The 19,616-nt window shown below is 32.8% G+C and overlaps 1 protein-coding gene across 1 annotated transcript; it reads right to left on the bottom strand.

The window, feature by feature from the left end:
* Window positions 1-169: 169 nt before the first annotated feature.
* On the bottom strand, window positions 170-8,856 carry LOC112032821 (lipase-like PAD4). The gene is made up of 4 exons (XM_024065593.2): window positions 8,690-8,856; window positions 8,242-8,578; window positions 1,713-2,423; window positions 170-1,404 (listed from the first exon to the last, which is right to left on the bottom strand). The coding sequence occupies exons 1-4, from the start codon at window positions 8,707-8,709 to the stop codon at window positions 601-603; spliced, it is 1,872 nt and encodes a 623-aa protein (XP_023921361.1). The 5' UTR covers window positions 8,710-8,856; the 3' UTR covers window positions 170-600.
* Between the last annotated feature and the right edge of the window lie 10,760 nt (window positions 8,857-19,616).

Below are 19,616 nucleotides of genomic sequence, written 5' to 3'. Positions count from 1 at the left end.
ATGTTTGGCAAGGAGTGCCAGAGATGAGGAAAGCCAATAAAATCAACAGCTAAGTTTAAACTAATTGAATTTTATCCTACATGTAGTGACCCACTAAGAAGCACATACCAAAATATTTGGTCACAGCCCAAGTATGGAAGTGCTTCTCTGTCGTGGTGGCTCATACAGCTTTTTGGGGGTAAGAAATATTATTGCATAAGAATCATAAGATATACAACTTAATAAATATGAGTCTGCATAAGATATACAACCTAATAAATATAAGTCATGTACCTAAGATACAATTAGCATTGTATCACAATATGCACTGCCAAAGATACAATTAGCATTGTATCAAAATGTGCTACAATGCATTGTTATACTGAATTATACACTAAGGAACTACTTCCCTATTCACATAATCTGGAGACTCGGGGAATTGCATCAGCTGTGATTTCAACTCACTCCATTCTACCACTCAAAAATTATAGCATGCATTCTTTGACAGAACATCTGTAGACACTTCCTCATTGTCAACCAATTTCCTTGCATGCTTTTGAAATGCATCAATATTCTCCGAATCCAAAGCCAGCTATCTTGGGTCACTTGCTGAATTGTACACTAAGGAACTACTTCCCCATTCACATAATCTGGAAACTGAGGAGAGAATTTTTTCAGCTGTGATTTCAATTTACTCCATTCTTCCACCCACAAATTATAGCTTGAATTCTTTAGCAGGACATCTCTAGAAACCTCCATATTATCAACCAATTTCCTTGCATACTTTTCAAATGCATTAATATTCTCCCAAAGAAAAGCCAGCTTTCTTGGGTCACTTTCACTTCTAATGTTATCAAGCCACTCCCTTGCTTCCTCCACCCTTGCCCAAAAGCATGAATCTTGAGTTAAACTTGCAAGCTTGCTCCTCTTATTATTTTCATCCACACTTACCTTTCTCTCTCTCCACCACCTATCAAAAATCTCATACCGCCTCTCCCTTCCATGCTTCAAGTAATGGCCCTTGTCACGGTGCATCCCTGTCCGATAGTATTCTGCAATGTCCAATGGCTCAACCAGGAGTTTATAGAACTGTGAAGTATTGACCCATTTTGCTCGCCTATTAAAATCATAAGGCAGTTCATTGTTATCCAACATTTTGATGACATTATTCCAGAAAGAAGCAAGCTTGTGCCGGTTCATGTTAACTTTAGCGCCCTTTTTTGAATTATCCCTTAGCTTGAAACAATCATAGTACCCCATGTGGTCATCAGACTCATCACAAGATGCTTTATACCATTCTATCTGAGCTCTGTATGGATTAATTTTTGCTAAGCTAACAGCCAGCTTGGCAGCATTCAGGTTTGGTCTGAGACCCATTCGCCTTGCCGTCTTCAAGCAGTCTTTGACAGGTCTGGCAACTGTTTCCTATAGGTAAAATAAAAGGAAATATGGTCAATTCAATTCACCTCAAAGCAAGGGTAATAAGATTCTGTTTGAACATATTCAGGAACCACTCTGAACATATTGATGTGGTATTCAGATAATGATTGGACTTTTGAACTAAATGAAAACTAAAGCTACTCGTCCATGTCATATTTGATGTTGTTTCAGAAAAAAATTTAGGGACCTTTAGGGAGTACCTGTAATGGAGCTGAAGTGAATAATATGAATGGTTTCAGTTCCTAAAATATATGACACTTGGAGAAATTTTTGAGATTGATAGAATGCGCTACCTGGCTATATATCCCCAAGGACTGTAGTGAAATAGCAACCCCTGATTCATAGCTTGACTCAGGAATATCTGCTTGCATGAAGCTTTCCTGGTTCAAATACTGTAGAGAAACTTTCTCCACATAATCTCCATACTTGAGATGATCCTCAACACAACTATATGGACAACCAGTCATAAGCAACAAATGCATCATCTTGATAACAGACACAGCATTATCCACACAAATTGCTCCCTCTTCAGAACAAAACAAGTAGCTTCCTAGTGGCCAAAATAAACTTTTTGCTACCTCTTCTCCTGCTTGTGCTATCACTTCCAAATGACACAAGACCAAGCGAAAGATCTCTGCTTTATCTTCGTCGTGTAATTGGGCAAGCATGCCAAAGCGAGGACAATTCATGGACAAATGCCAATACTGCAGCAGGAAATGTAGCTGAGTAAAAGATGCTTGAGGAGCAAAGAGCATTCTTGGCATGATGTCATGTTTTGAGACTACATTACAAAAGTTACCACCCCATCTTTCTCTAAGGACAGCTTTGGAAAGTGACTCATTGCCAAGCATTGGAGAGCCAAAAGTGATGCATAGCACTTGTAAGGGAGAAGAGATAGATTGGAAGTAAGAGAGGAGCCAAAGAGTACAAAGTGTGGCAATTGTTCCTCCTAGAGAGTGGCCAGTGATGACAATTGACTTGCTTTTTTCCTTTAGTGCCAACATCTGAAGAAATCATTTGCATGTTTTAACTTTCTTACATGAGGCTTAATCATGCAATTAATAACCATAGAAAATTAGAACTTGGGAACAATTTACTTATTCTGTAAAAGTTAGGAATATAATTACGACGTAATGGATTAGCGGAACTTTCCTTCCAACCAGTTTGAAGGGTGATTCTAACTGTTTTTAATAGATTTAGCATAAAGTAGGACTAGTATTATACTTTAATTGCTTCTACTTTAATGACCAACTGCATAGACATTTGAAAAAATCAAAATTTTCCACCAAATCGGTTTGGAAGAATTTCCTCTAATTTATTATATAACAGCTCGTAACACCATCAACGGGTATTATTTGAATAAATCATGCTACTAAAAGTACATCTCATCAATCGCCACCTAATTGGTTCGAAGAATTTTCCCAGGTTTTGTGGTAATCGTTTTCCTCTTTGAATGGGTAATTAATAATTACTTCCTATATTTTGTAATATTAATTGGAGTGGTGATATTCGGCAAGGGAAAATGAAGAGCCGCAAAAGATGAATGAGAGAAGTCAAGAATGAATGCATGACGGTATTTTTTTTTTAATGCATGACGGTATTAATAACACGTGGGAAGCAAAAGTTGACCAAAGCGTGTGATTCAAGTTCTTTGACTATATCATAGTTTTATATATATATATATATAAAAGTAATAAAATAATGATGTTCTAGATCAATATGTGCTTTTGCAGGTGACATGTACACGATCAAATTAGGTGGGCTTAAGGAATCACGTATTCTTAAGGGAAGAGTACCATATGAACCAATCAGTTCTTCACAATGTTTCTTCTCAAAAAAATAAATAAAAAATAAAAGTTCTTCATAATATTTATTATTATGCTTCTAGCAATTTGAACGAAAGGGGTCATTAAATCAGGTGATTGGCCTGATATATATAATTTATTTTGCAAACAACTTCTAACGTTTTTCAATGTTTTCCATTGCTTGTTACACTACGCTGGATACACTAAGTTTTAGTCTCACCAAATATGTGTTATTTAACATACAAAACATAACGAAAAAAAAAACATAATGAAAAGAAACTCATAAAAAGAAAAATATACCTTTATGTAATGAGATTAAGTTATTGAATTTGATGATAAACAATTATTAGAATGCTAACAAGATTTCCTTTAAAAAAAAAAATGCTAATAAGATTTCCAATTGCGTTTGACTTGGTCCAAAAGTCCCACCGACTGAGCACTTGGTCAATCAATTTTCTCTATGTTCAAAGTGGGTGGTTTCTTTTTGTTAGTGGCTTATTGCCCAACCTAAAAATAAATAAATAAATAATTATATAACCAAAAAAAAGTACTTTACCAAGTTTATACATTAATAACAACTTGGGCATCGAAGAAGAAAGTTTATAGTAACTACAATGGAAAATAATTTTAACAAAGTGTTCGTAAAATTCAAAAGGATTGGTTATAAAAATGAGATTTATTAACGTGTGTCCTTTGGGCATAAATATAAACCATTTTAGGAAATTTTTTATGAAAAAACGAAAAAATAATTAACTGTTTTGATAACTTTTTTAATTCTCCATAAAAAATTTTCTAAAGTGAATAATTTATGTGTATCCTAAAAGCACGCATTATCTGAACTCTATAAAAATTGCTTTTGCTTCCTCTAAGCTTAACTTTTCCACTATTTCAAATTGTAGACAAGACATGAAGAGGCTAATCTGAAAAGTGGAAAGTGGCCCCAACCAAACAGTACTTAAGATTAAAAAAAAAAATAAAACATAACTACGTAAGTGGTGGCCACCACTTACGTGCCATGGCATCAAGTAAATACAAAATGATAACCGCTCGAAAGGGGATCGTCAACACTAATAATTCTTTTTAGGCATAAATGTAAATCATTTTAAGAAACTTTTTATAGAAAAATAAAAAAATAATTAACTGTTTTGATAACTTTTTTAATTTTCTATAATTTTTTTTAAAATGAATGGTTAATGTGTATCATAAGGACACGTATTATCTAGACCCTATAAAAATTGCTTCTGCTTCCTCGAAGCTTAACTTTTCCACCATTTCAAAGTGTAGACAAGACCATGAAGAGGCTAATCTGGAAAGTGGAAAGTGGCCCCAGCCAAACAATACTTAAGATTAAGAATAAATAAATTTAAAAAAAAAGAAAAAAAACATAACCACGTAATTGGTGGCCACCACTTACGTGCCATATAACGGCACGAAAGGGGATCGCCGACACTAATAATTCTTTTCTTTTCTTGTGAACAATTATAATTTTTATTTGTCGCCGCTTGTTGGTTTGTTTTTATTTGACCCTCGAGACAAAATTAAAATTGGAATTTTCATGACATTTTTTGTTCTTTGAGAAAATATTCCATAACGTTGCACATAGACTGCATAATAATCTTGAATTTCGTACAAAAAAAACAAAGAAAAGTGGGAATTGTACCATCTTTAGCATCGTTATTGAGAAAGAGAATTTTATATCACTGTTATGAGTAATTCTTAGATATTTCTGAAGCACAGAGAATGATATTTTATTCTCTCACATTCATGGTGAGTCTATCATGAATATAAAAGAATGGAGTATTATTTATTCATACTCCAAAAGTACTTAAGAATTTTTCTACTGTTACATTTATAATAGTGACACCAAAAATCAACTCCATTATTAATTAAGGGATTCTTAATGCTTTAAATAAATAATCAACCACAAGCAATCCATTTAATCACAATAAGAAAATACATAAACTTATACACTACCAAGGAAGGAGTTGCATTTTTTGGTGAATGAAACCAATGCTTGTAATTTGACCATGCTACCAAATTTAGCAAATTTGATAAGTTTTGATCATAATATTAGAATAAAGTTATACTTTATGTAAATATTTTTTAAATTTTATATTATTAAAAAATAAAATATTTTTAAAATTCTATCATTGTGTTATATGTTCTTTTTGTTTTTAACATGTACGGTCAATTTTGTTCTAATCAGACTATTAGTCACTATCTTATCTATAAACTCATAATTTGTGTTATTTAATCAAATTTTTTTATTAAAAAAATCTCTTAAATTTAACCATTTATATATGTGATATTTATTGATTTATAAGTAGACAATAATGGAATAAAAAAATGATTTCAAATTTTCAACAAAAAAGATTAAATAACATAACATTAACAAAAATTGCATCAAGTCAAATGTATCTAAAACCTATATTTTACCATGTCTTCCTCCACCAACTGTATTTTTATTCAAATTTTTAATTAGGAAATTCTAAGGCGTACTGAATCTGTGTGCGCATGTATCTATACATTCAGTATACCACTTCCTACCATTCTCACCTTACGTGGATTTGTTTATTAGAAAAAGTCTTAGAAACCCATCAAAAACTTTTGGCCATTATATAAAATTATAAATTAAGCACGGGGAATTGAGAAAATTTGTACCAAATAGGAGTTAAAAAATTAAATTGAAGTAGCTGCTGAATTTTTTTTTGATAAATTTGATGATTACCCGTTACAAAAAATAAGGGATTTGAATCATTTATGTTTTTTTGAAAAATATCAACGAGTTAAATTATAAAACTTTTAGCAAGTAACTTCGAAATTGTACACTATATTTACACCCCAATAATCTTTAATTTATTCGGTAACATATATAAATGATGATAACACACACATCACCACCAGTATACAAGATATAAAGCCATGTTCTTTCAAAAAAAAAAAAGGGGGGGGGATATAAAGCAATGTGAATTTATTATAAAATACTAATAAAGTTTGTAACACAAATCAAATCAAAGGTCATATAAAGTTTCTGGGAGCATTCTTTTAAGATAAAATAAAATAAAAGTTTGTGGGAGCATCCACCAATTGAACAGACTCCATCCTTCTTTATCTTTCTAGTTACACCTAATTAATTTGTATTCTTCAGGCAATTAGATTGGCCACTAATGTGTGGCATTATTAATAAGGGTAAAAATGAAAGGAACCTTTCATAGTTATTCTTTCTAAAATAAAATCACCCAAAAAAAAAAAACAAAAATGGAAGTAGACAACACGGAAGAAATGGCTCTTTCCTGCGAAGAGATTGGATTGAAGACTGAATTTGACCTCCCAACTACAATTCAAACAGACAAAGAGAATCGAATTGGGCTCAATGGCTAAAATTTTTTGTCACAACTCTATAAAAATTGTGACAATCACTTGGCCAAAAATGTGATGGTACAAAGATACAATCCAATTTTTTGCCTTTATGTGGTGATCATGGACAAAACAAGCTTTGGAAGTCACCAAGCAACATCTTCAAGAGGCTTTCAAAGGAAAATTGAAATTTGGTGATGAGATACGACATTTAGAGTACATAACAATATATGACTCTTGTCCTAGATGGAAAATTATTAGATACTTCTTGACTGTATTTCAATGTCTTATTGGCTGCTGTCTAATATAATAGGGCCTCTCTCTCTCTCTCAAAATTTACCCATTACCAACCTTGCTTTTATGAGTGGCTTGCATTATTCAGATATCAATGCAAACAAAAGTTAAAAGTCTTTTTAAATAATTAATTCTTGTATGTCTTTTGTTCACCATTTTTTTTTTTAATTTGCACGTTTTATATAATATGGATAATATGAAAAGAATATCTTGTGAGGAGGGTCCTCTTGGAGGATCAGAATTCAGAAATCAACTTTTTCAAGTTCACATCTTTACTTCCCTTTTCTCACACACTTTCACTAGATAGTGCTTCTCTTTACCTTTATTTTTATTCGTATTATTTTCCTATTTTCAAGTTGTTAGAACGTTCTAACAACTTCCCTTTTCACACCTTCCCTTTTCCTATTTTCAAGGTTAACCTTCCCTTTTCACACCTTTATGATTTCATGGTGTTAGATGATTACTTAACATTTTAACGTTAAAATCTTCTTTTGGGGCAACCTAATTATAGTAATGCGAGGTAAAAATATAGAGGGAAATATAGTTAGCATGGTTCATATTATTTCCATTTATAGTAGCCCTTCTGGACCCAGATACCATTTTTTGTTTTTATTTTTTTCAAAAACTTATCAGTATCTCACCCTAGTTCAGTTGGCATTGAAGCCTCTTCTATCAGCATAGTCCAAAGACTACAAACCAAAAAGCAAAAACCTGCCAAGGTCTTTTATGGCTAAAACTTTAGTTCCTTAGAAATTATCAAGACGCTAAATATATAATGACTACCAATTAATTTGATTATTAGCATATGAAATTGAAATGTTATGTAATACATATCAGCATGTAATTAACAATTCAATGAGAAGAAATACTAAATGGATGATCAACACAATGCAAATGCTCACACTTCAAAAATGGCGAAAACATAGCACTCAATCTAATTATCTTAATCAAGCCCAACTTCAGAACAAAGAAAATAATGGTCTGTTTGGATTGAGGGGAGGAAGAGAGAGTAAAGTAGAGTAGAGTAGAGCAAATTTAACTCAAAATTAATCTATTTTTAGCCAACTGAACTCTATTTTCCTCTGCTCTCCCTCTTTCTCCTTTTCATCTAAACACTCAATCCAAATAGGCCCTAACAGTCTTTTAAATTAATGATCGTGTTAATGGTCAAACATTAGCCTTGATCGGTTACTATTTTTTTTTTTTTTTTTTTTTTCTGAATTCATTCGGCCTATAAGTCATTTCTGCTTATTTTGTTTTGATTTACATGGTAATACAGATTTCTGATTTACCGAATTATACACCCGCAATCGCATACAAAATTTCAACTAGTAGTTATTTAATTTCAACAACAGAAATAACTAACCTGGTTTTGGAAACTTGTGGAGCTATGCATAGACAGGAAGAGCTGTAACAGGCCTGCATGCACCATGACAGGCTCCTCGCCTTCGTTGAGGCGGTGCAGCGCGATGAACAAGGCGTTTCCGTCGCTCTCCATCAATGGCACCAAGTTTCTGCAGCTGGGTTCCTCCGAGTTCCCAACCGTTTGGATGCCTGAGAAAGCAATATACCCAACATCTCCAATTTGCTCCGCGAGAAAACCTCGCGGCGTGCTTGTGTTGGAGATGTTGCAGAGCCTCCATGACTCCGATAGCAATGGTGTGGATGCTAAAAACGTTGCCAACATCTCACTCGTCTCAAACCTGCAGTCAAATATGGTTAATTAATTGCTAATTGGAGCTTGGTCAAAAATTCATAGTATTTGGAAAGAAAGGAAAAAAAAAATAATAAGGTAGTAAGGTGGAGTAATTTACGATGAAGTTTCGGTTCCCATGGACTAGTTGTTGTTGTTCTCTCTTTGTGTCACAAAGTTTGAAGTCTTTGGCGAGAATAGAAAGTTTATGAAAAAGAGTAGTGTGAACTCTTGAAGTGGTTGGAGGGGTTGAATTAGATGTAAAGTGGGGTTGATTTTGTGGTGCTATTTTTCTAATGTTCGTACCAATTTAATGATGCTTTTTTCTTTTCTTTTTTTCTTTTTTCTTTTTTCTTTTTTGGGAAGCAAAGATAATGATTCCGAGTAATTCTAATACTACAAAAAAAAAAAAAATTCTCAATTTTGATTGTGACAAACGGTGACGAGCGGAACAGTTGATTTTTTATTTTGGGTCCTAGAATTTTTGGTGATTCTTTGAGATGAGTATGGAGACTTGTACTGGGTTGGGTCAATTTGTCATGAAATGTATGGGGGCTTCTGCTTGGAGCTATGATTAAGTCTTCACTTGGACTGGAAATTGCCGCGTGAGATTGTTAGCGAGTCAACGGCACTTTTCATTGGGTAGACGAGTCTCGAGCGTGGGGCTTTGCTTTGTTTATTAAACGCGGTTGCGTTTGCGTTCTGTATGGGACTTCCCTATATATATATATATATAATATGAGGAAAGATAAAATGTTGAGGTTTTTTTTTTTTTTTCCCTTGCGTCAGTTCTGTGGGAATTTTACAATTTAATATGGGGTCAACTTTTTTTTTTGGGAGAAGGAAGTAAGTGCCACGGTGAAATGATGTTAGTGATCGTTGATAAAAAATAAATAAACAATTGATGGTGGGTGAGTCATGACTCATGAGTGACGCTAGTTTGGCAAACAATTAGAAGAAGAAGAAAAAATGCATTTTTTAAAACTTTTTGAATTTATTTTGATTGGTTTAATAAAATGAAATAAAATAAGAAAGCTTTCTTTATTTTTTTTCCACTTACAGCAAATATCATTCTTGAAATAGTATTTCATATCAAATATCACTACCTAACCTTCGTTTAGATATTACTGAAAACCACGCATCACTATTTATGTTTTTTTTTTTCTTTTTTAAGAAGCGTGTTTCTATGATTTTTATATTTTTCTAGTGGGTTCTATACACTATTTACGGGACCCACAAATCTTTTTTTAGCAAAATTTTCATTAAAAATAGGTCACACGGTACTATTCACATATTTAAAAATTATTTTGTTACAGTATTTTCAGTAATAAACAATATCTAAATACAAGTGTTCAATCCCTTTCCAAAGTTTTTGGGCTGTATTTTTGCATGGATGGGGATTAATTTCCTGTCACCTAGGCACAAGCAGAGAACAAATTGAAATTCGCCAAGGGCTTTGATGACATTTACGAAGGTGGTACTTGAGCTTGACCACCACTGACTTGAGTCTCTCACTCCAAGAGATTTTAGGTTTTAAATTTTTAGCAAAATACACTATATATGTCGGATAGACCACCACCACGACAAATGACAACTACAGTAATAGGCATTATGTTGCAAGTTGCAATAATGTTATATACACAATAAATTTAATAATTATTTTAATAATTTATTGAGATAATAGACTATGACTAATGCAATATCATTTTTATTAGATCTATTATTAATATAATGTTTACTGTACATCAAACAAAACATGGCACCTTGATGGTTGTAAAAAATATTGTGAAGTTTGTTGCCTTTATAACTTATTGTTGTTGATTTATCACTGCTTCAAGTTCCACAACAGTAATATTATTCCTAAATTCAAGTTACAAATTTCAACTTAAATAATAAAACCCAACCCACAGTATTAATTATTGGATATTGAAATTTTGTTTAAACTAGATGGTAACACGTCCTTATGTATGGAAATATTCAACAGCAATATTGATGGGGTGATCTTGCCTAGGTAAGTGAAATGGTCACCCTGACTTTCATGTTGAGTATTATGAATGGGTCATTTTGCACAAAAATTAAGAAATTAAATTAGACATTTGGCGGAAAATTATACTATAATTATAAACTAATTTGGATTTTGATTATGCTTTAACCTTTTATATGTTATATATGATTTATTAATTTAAGAGTTAGTCATATATAAAATATTAAAGTAGAAAATCAATTAAGAATCCAAATTAGGTTCTAAGTGCACTCCAATTTTGTGGCAAATATCCTTCTGATCAAACTATAATTTAATACTAAATGTCATTCTAATTGAATTATAATTTAATGCCAAATATCTTTAGATTTCTTATCCACTTCAATTTCATGCCAAGTTTCTTTCCAATTACACACTAATTTTCCATCAATTATATTCATATATATGCAAATTCTACACTTAGAAATTATAAATAGACTCAATTCAAACTAAAAAAATAAAAAATAAAAATTGTTTCTATATAATACTGTGAATGTGTATAATTGTAGTTATTTTTAATTGCACCCGTGTGTTCATTTATTAAATGATGGACAATCATTTATTGTCTCAAATACTAATCCTTGTGAGTTAGCTGGTTTAGTTTTTAGAATTGCTATAAATTAAGTTGGATGACTAACAAGAGCCTTGTAGCTCAAATATTTACCCAATCCAGCCATCCTTAGAGCATCCACATTAGATGTGCTAAATGTGCCAAATGCCAAATATTTGGCACATTTGGCACACCAAATACCAAAAAACCTCATTTATCAGATGTTCCAAATCTTATAATTTTTGCCACATATGAACAATACCGTTGCATTTTGCAACGGTACAAATAAGAATGCTAAAAAAAAAAATAGTTTTTTATTCATTCTCTCTCATCCTTTTTGACTTTCTCTCTTCTCCCTCATCCTTTTTGAATGCTAATATATTATTTTAATGTGTAGTAAATATTATTTTAATGTATAGAATTGAATGATAGAACATCTGATAAATGAGATATTGTAAAATGATGTGGTAAAATAATAAAGTAGGCTTTTAGTGTGTCAAAATAGCATTTTTTTTTTTTTTTGCAACATCTGCTGTGGATGCTAGAGTTCGTTTGGTTGTGGGTGGAAAAGTGCAGGAGGATAGAACGTGGTGAAGGAATAAAGAAGTGAGAAAATAGAAGATATTTTAGTTTTTTCTTATGATGTTTAGTTGGGTTGGTATAAAAGTGGAGAGATAAACGACTCTTTTGTTTGGCTAAAAATAAAAAAGAGATGATAGAAAATGTAAATTATATAAATTTACTTTTATACCCCTAATACTAAGAAAAAATAATAATAAATGGGGAAAGAATTATCGTAATATAGGGTGAAAAAGAAAGAAAAAGCAACGCTGAATAAGAGAGAAAGGGTAAATGAGTACTTTCTCATCTAATCCACTCTCTCCCACCTATTGGGGAGAAAACCATTTCACCCCAAATAGTGGAACTAGAAAGAAAATTCCTAGAACCCACTATTTTTACTGTCTCCTCCCTTCCCCTCCTTGAACAAACACACTTTTTCCCCTACTTTTTCTTCTCTCCTCTCTTCTTCCCACTTTTCTCCCCAAAAATATGAACCCTTAATAATTAGTTTGATTTAGAATTAGAATCCTAATGCATGTTAAGTCCTAACTTGGGCTAATTAATTTGGGATTAAGGTAGAGTACACAACGAGCTATAACCATGGTTTTAAAAATGGACCGGACTGACCTGTTCAACTTGGAACTGGCCTTCAATCCGGTTCGATTATGGGCAAAAACCGAAAATATCTTAAAAACTGAGAAAATTTGAAAACCAGCTAGTTCAACAGAAGAACCAGGAATCAGCATGGTCGAACCGATTACTGACCGGTTGGGATTTTTTGTCCTTTTCCCAACCTAAAACTACAACGTTTTGTCCAGGAACCTAAAAATTAACCCTAAAAACTAAAGTCCTAACTCCTAAACACTTTCACACTCTCATCTCAAGCTCTCTGCCTCACTCTCATGGCCTCACCTCACACACGCCTTTGAATTTTTTTTTTTCCTTTCTCATCCTCTCGATGTCTGAACTCTGATGTGTTTTGGTTTTTCTTTTTTCTTTTTTTCTTTTTCTTTTCTCCTTCTCAGTCTAGCCCTCACCCTCTGAGCTCTGCTCTCTGCTTCTCGGCTTCATCCGGTAATATTCTTTTCTTTTGATTTTGATTACTTGATTTTGATCATTTTCTTTTCTCGGTTCTTTTTTTTTTTTCATTTCTCTCGGCTTCATCTTAGATTCTCCATTCATGTTCTCTGCTTCATCTCAAGTTCTCCGTTCTGTGACTTCATTAGTAAGTGGTAACTTCTATCGTTAATTCTCCTTTCAATTATTAGTTTATAGAGTATGTTATGTATGTTGTGGATTTGATTTACAGAGTATTATTGTTTGTGAAATATAGTTTACAGAGTATTTACAGAATATGTTGTGGATTTTGTGTATGTTGTGGATTTGATTTACAGAGCATTATTTTTTGTAAAATATAGTTTACAGAGTATTATACTGTTGTTTGTGTATATTGTGTTGATGAATTTATTTGTTGATAGAGAATGCATTATATGAAGAGGGAGCTTATCCAATCGAAGAAAGGTCTTCTAGCCATATACAAGGAGGCTATCTTATAACAATCCTTTGCCTAGTTACATATTTTAATTAGACTATTTATGATTTATGAGAAATGATTATTAGAATCGTTATTTCATTTATTATTCTTCGGTTTTGGAATTTGTAAAGATATGGACAATGAAGTGATTGAGGATGATGATGACATCAATTTGGAATCATTTGGTGATGAACTTGATGCTCCTCTCAAATTTAGAGATAAAAATCATCCTATTCAAGTTGAACATGAAGAAGATGAGAATGAGGATGATGATAATGATGCTAGTGGTGGAGCACTCGGTTCACATGATGATATTGATTTCAATTTTCTTCATAACAAATGAGGCTTAGGTCTTAAAACTTAGTAGTTGTTTGTTTGAAACTATTTGGATGTAATGAACTTATTTGGATTTTTTGAAAGTTTATCATGTTAAAGATGATTGTTTTGTAACGTTATTATGTTAAATTCTTTAAAAAGATGTTATATACTTATATACTTGAATTTTTTTTAAAGGAAACATATTTATTACTATTGGTTTGTTAGTTTCAGTATATTAAAAATTTATTAATTATTTATATAATTTAAATAAATAATAATTAAATTATTTATAACGTTACCAGTTCGACCATCAGTCAGACTCCAGTCCAACCATAAAAATTGCTCATTTCGGTTCTTTCACCACACTAATTTTTAAAACCATGGCTATATCTTGATAAAATATCCGGTTGGGCTATTGAGTCAAAGGTGCTTTGCGTCCAAATCTGACTAAGACCACATGATGTGCGGCCCACGCATCTTTCACGCCTTTTACGATGTTACCTATAAAAGGCTTCTTTTCCTATTCCTTTTTTCCTTTTTGATTTTGGTGCTTGCTTGTTCGTACCCTTAAAATATGAGAAATTGTATATCTATAATATTTTTATAACAAATTTTAAGTGGCAGATTATTATTAGTTGTTATTGTTTGGGCAAAAAAGTAATCTTAGTGTTAGTTTCAAATTTGAACCAATAACAACTAACCGCCTATAATTTGTTGTAAAATTGTTGTAGACGTAATATCTCTCTTAAAATATTTCATTGATTTTCTTTTTCTTTTCTTTTTTTTTTTATAATTTTTTGTTTTAAGAATGAATGAATAATAAAAACGCCATACAGAAAGACCATGCATTTCACACAAAATTTTACAAACTTTATACAAAAATACAACTCTATATAAACAATTTTTAAAAATACTATATGACTTCATAAACGTTTTACACAGATTCAAATCTTCACAAACCATTTAAGAAAATATGCTACAATTGACTTTAGGTCACAACAATTTTAGCTAATATCATGACTTCAAGTCACAATCTTTATGATTATTTAGCAGCTTGAGCCTTGAATTGGATAGGAGTATAATGAGTGGAGGGTCGGCTCAACAACTTTGAGGGCCTAAGGCAAAAATTTTGAGTCCTTTTTACATTTAAATATTAAATTAAATAATTTTATATATTTAAAATCTATTAAAATTAATTTATTACATGGTTCAATAAATTAGTATCACTATAATACAAATGAATTGATATAATATACATCAAATTATTAATTGGTGTGATAACTTATAATAATTGATAAAGTAAGGGTCCATTTAGGATCTGCTTATTTTGCTAAAACTGAATTTTTTTTACTAAAAGTACTGTGGATAAAAGTAAAAATTACCTGAAATAGTATAGTGAAACTCATAAATAGTACCAAAAAGTACATTTGAACCCATTAATAATAGCAAAAATAAGCTGAATAGTAATAAAAATAAGCTAAATAGTAAAATAAGTTAACAAAAATAATCTTTGCCAAACGGACACTAAGAGTTTGCTTGCTAGACACTTATTAATTAATGTATGGCCATGTGGCGTGTGGGGGCCAGCTATGAAGTTAAAAGTGTGAACGATGGACTTAGCTTATGGCTTTATGATGTGCTATGGCCTATGGGTAGACTATGCATTGTGCAGTCTTGTCCTATCAAGCTGTGTGCATTGTCACTACTGTGGGTTGTGCATAACGTTTTGTTTTTTTTCCTTTTTAATCTTCTACATTTTATGATATAATGGAGCCTTTTTAATGCATTTTATTGACCAATAAAAGTACTTAAATTTTTTTTGTAATTAAAATATATAAATAAATATATTATATATAATTTTTTTTTTTTTTACAAGTAGGGGCCTTCATTTATTTTGAGGCCTTAGGCAATTGCATCAATTGTGTCTATTGTTCAGCCGAATGAGTGCCATATTTAATCATGATTTTAATTTATGATTTTAGTATCAAGAGAATTGTAACTCGATTGGCACTTTTTTCTTGGTATTTTTAACATAGATGTCCAAATACAAATCTCACTTCTCCCAATTATTGAATTAAAAATAAAAACTCCAAATTTTATTTGAATAAGCTGAAATTGTCGGTAACCATAGGCTAATCTTAATCAACAAAACACATATTTCATATTGAAGTTAAGTTTGTCCAAATCGGACTTTAAAAAAAGGAGGATTCATCATCAGATCTCACGATGTGTAGGGGTGTCAAATGGGTGGGTTTGAGATGGGCATAATTGAGTTGGGTATTTAAAATCCATTTACCCATTAAAACTCATTTAACTAATTGCTTCTAACCCAAACCAAACCCAACCCAATTATTGTGGGTAAACCCCAACCCACCCAATTACCCAATTATCAAAATTACCAAAATGCCCCTAAAGTGTAAATGATCAAAGTACTCTAAAATCTTCGAAAATGACCAAAATACTCCAAAAACTTAAAATTACCATAATACCCTCCAAAACTCAAAAAATGACCAAAATACCCCTAAAACCCAAAAATGACCAAAATACTCCCGAAATCCAAAAAATGACCAAAATACCCCAAAACATAAAAAATGACCAAAATACCCCTGAAACCCAAAAATACCAAAATACCCTAATTACCAAGATAATCTCGAAACCTACAAAATGACCAAAATACCCCTGAAACCCAAAAAAATTACCAAAATACCCCTAAAACCTAAAAGTGACCAAAATACCTCCAAAACCCAAAAAATTATCAAAATACCCCCGAAACATAAAAAATGACTAAAATACCCCCTGAAACCCAAAAAATGACCAAAATACCCTCGAAACCTAAAGATTACCAAAATAATCTTGAAACCAAAAAAAGACCAAAATACCCCCAAAACCCAAAAAAATGACCAAAATACCCCCGAAAAATAAAAAACGACCAAAATACCTCTGAAACCCAAAAAATGACCAAAATACACCCTAAACCCAAAAAATGTCAAAAATACCTCCAAAACCTAAAAAATTACTAAAATACCTTTGAAACCTAAAAAAATGGCCAAAATAACCTCAAAGCCTAAAAATTGACCAAAATAACCCTAAAAACTAAAAATGACCAAAATACTCCCGAAATCTCAAAATTGGCCAAAATAACCACAAAGTCTAAAAATTGACCAAAATAACCTAGAAACCTAAAAATGACCAAAATAGCCCCTAAACCTAAAAATAACCAAAAATACCCCCTAAACCTAAAACATGATCGATATACCTTCAAAACCTAAAAATTAACTGAAATACCATCTGAAACCTAAAAAATGACCAAAATACCCCGAAACCTATAAAATGACAAAAAAGCTCCTTAAACCTGTAAGTCGATAAAAATACACCCTAAACCTAAAAAATTACCAATATCCCCCGTAAAATTAAAAAATGACCAAAATACTCCCTAAAAATAAAAATGACCAAAATACCCATAAACCTAAAAAATGACTAAGATACCCCAAACCCTATTTTGGTAATTTTAAAGGCTTCGAGTATATTTTGTTCATCTTATAGGATTAGTTGTATGTTGGTCATTTTAGATATTTTGAGGGGTATTTTGGTTGTTTTATAGGTTTAGAGGTATTTTTGTCGTTTTAGACGTTTCAGGGTATTTTTGGTAATTTTAGAGGTTTCACGTTGTTGTGGCCATTTTAGCGGTTTTGGGTTTATTTGGGTCATTTCAAAGGTTTAGGGGTATTTTTGTCACTTTAGAGGTTTGAGGGTATTTTGGTCATTTTTTAGATTTAAGGGGTATTTTGGTCACTTTTTAGGTTTAAGGGGTATTTTGGTCATTTTTAGGTTTCGGGGTTATTTTTGTCAATTTTTAGACTTCAGGGTTATTTTGGTCATTTTTAGGTTCCAGGGTTATTTTGGCCATTTTTAGGTTTCTAGGTTATTTTGATCAATTTTTAGGCTTCGGGGTTATTTTGGCCATTTTTTAGGTTTCGAGGGTATTTTACTCATTTTTAAGGTTTCAAAGGTATTTTGGTCATTTTTTAGGTTTTAGGGTTATTTTGGTTATTTTTTAGGCTTCGGGATTATTTTGGCCATTTTTTAGGTTTTTTAGGTATTTTGGTAATTTTTAGGTTTCTGGGGTATTTTGGTCATTTTTTGGATTTCAGGAGTATTTTTGTCATTTTTAGGTTTCGGGGGTATTCTGGTCATTTTTTGGGTTTTAGGGGTATTTTGGTCATTTTTGGGTTTCAAGGATATTTTGGTCATTTTTAGGTTTCAAGGGTATTTTGGTCATTTTTTTGGGTTTCGGGGTATTTTGGTCATTTTTAGGTTTCAAGGGTATTTTGGTCTTTTTTTGGGTTTCAGGAGTATTTTGATCATTTTATGGATTTCAGGGGTATTTTGGTTATTTTGGTCATTTTTTGGATTTCGGAGGTATTTTGGTCATTTTTTAGGTTGAGGGGGTATTTTTGTAATTTTAGTAGTTTTGGAGTTGGGTAATTGGGTTAATACCCATTTAACCCAACTAATAATTGGGTGAGTTTGGGTCTATTTTAAGTGGGCGGGTTTGGGTGGGCAAATGGGTTTGGGTTGATTTTGCCACCCCTCGTCGATGTGTGTTATTGGACTTGTTTCGTTACCAAAATGAGTTTTAGATGAGTGGCGAGCATATCAAGGGGGTTACTCATTTGTTGATACAGATAATATTACTTATTTATCATTATTGGAGTAGCTTTGCTATTGATAGAATACTTCACCAGCAAGACCCCAAATAAATAATAATAATCACATGCAAGAAATTTTTTTTTTTTTTTTTGACATTAAAGATAGAATTTTATTGATTAAAGGATTTGCAAAACACCCTTAGAGAGTATACAAGACCAAAATATTACAGGCCCAACTCTTTGGCCCATGGGTTACGTACCCATATAATAGTAAAAAGAAACATTACAAAGAAAAGGCTGGTCACGTAACTTCTTCATTAGCTTGTCATGGTTCGGCTAGGTCTCTGTTCCAGCGCTGATAGTCCTGTAAGAGAGTTGACACACCCTAAAGAATGTCCTTTGGTTGGGACTATTTTTCCTCAAAGCAGAACATATTCCTGGCATTCCAAATGGCCCATGCCACCATTGCCCAAGTCTCCATTTCCTTCCTTATGAGCTTTTCCTCCAACTGTCGAACCAGGCGATAGAAATTCTACACCACTATTCCACATTTCTGCAATCTTCCTTGCACCATCGCCCATATGTTTCTAGCCATGGGGCACTCCTAGAGTGCATGTCCAACTGTTTCATCGATCTGTCCGCAGATTGAGCACAGTGGATCTATAGGCACATTTTTGCGGTAGAGGTCGGCGCGGGTGGGAAGGATATCGATGCACGCTCTCCACACAAAATTCCAGACCTTTGGTAGTACATTCATCCTCTAAATCCTATTCCAAAACCTCTTCTCTTTGCCTACTATCGAATGTTCAACTCCTACCTCTTGGTGCAACCGAAGGGCCACTTGATAGGTTGTCTTAAACGTGAACTGCTAGGCTTTGTTTTCTCTCCAGTATAGTTTGTCTCTTGTCCATGTGTTACTGAGTTGAAGATTCAGAATATCATTTTGTATGGCTTGCACGAATGTGGCCTGTATCAAGGGACTATTCCATTGCATGGATTCATGGTGGATGAGGCCCCCCACTGTCAATGTAGTGTCTGCTCCTGGCTTGAACAGAGGGGGGGGGGGGGAGGTGTGGCAGCCACTTATTACTAGTAATCTTGCTCTACCCATCTCCAACCTTCCACATAGACCCCACTCGAAGTACATCCCTTGCAACTAGCAAGCTACGCCACACGAAGGAGGGATTGTGGCCTAACTTAGCATCCATAAATGAACACCGAGGAAAATACCTAGCTTTGTAAACCAAATAGAAGAGGAAGTGGGATCTGGTAACCAAGTGCCATGTTTGTTTCACTAGCATAGCTAGGTTGAAAGCATGAATGTCCCTAAATCCCATTCCAGCCCTATTTTTTGGCGTGCATAGTCTCTTCCAATTAATCCAATGGATGTTTTTTTCATTTCATGTTTGTCCCCAC

This window comes from Quercus suber, unplaced genomic scaffold (genome assembly GCF_002906115.3).
Source record: "Quercus suber isolate HL8 unplaced genomic scaffold, Cork oak 2.0 scaffold_166, whole genome shotgun sequence".
Taxonomy (NCBI): domain Eukaryota; kingdom Viridiplantae; phylum Streptophyta; class Magnoliopsida; order Fagales; family Fagaceae; genus Quercus; species Quercus suber.
The sequence above is the reverse complement of the archived record's forward strand: the minus strand, read 5'-3'. Positions and strand labels throughout refer to the sequence as shown.

Excerpts from the sequence above, each read along its gene's own strand:
- LOC112032821 (XM_024065593.2), bottom strand. The coding sequence starts at position 8,709 with ATGGGAACCGAAACTTCATC. Across the intron at positions 2,424-8,241 it reads CCACAAGTTTCCAAAACCAG|ATGTTGGCACTAAAGGAAAA; the intron begins GTTAGTTATTTC and ends TGATTTCTTCAG. Across the intron at positions 1,405-1,712 it reads CCTTGGGGATATATAGCCAG|GAAACAGTTGCCAGACCTGT; the intron begins GTAGCGCATTCT and ends TTTTACCTATAG.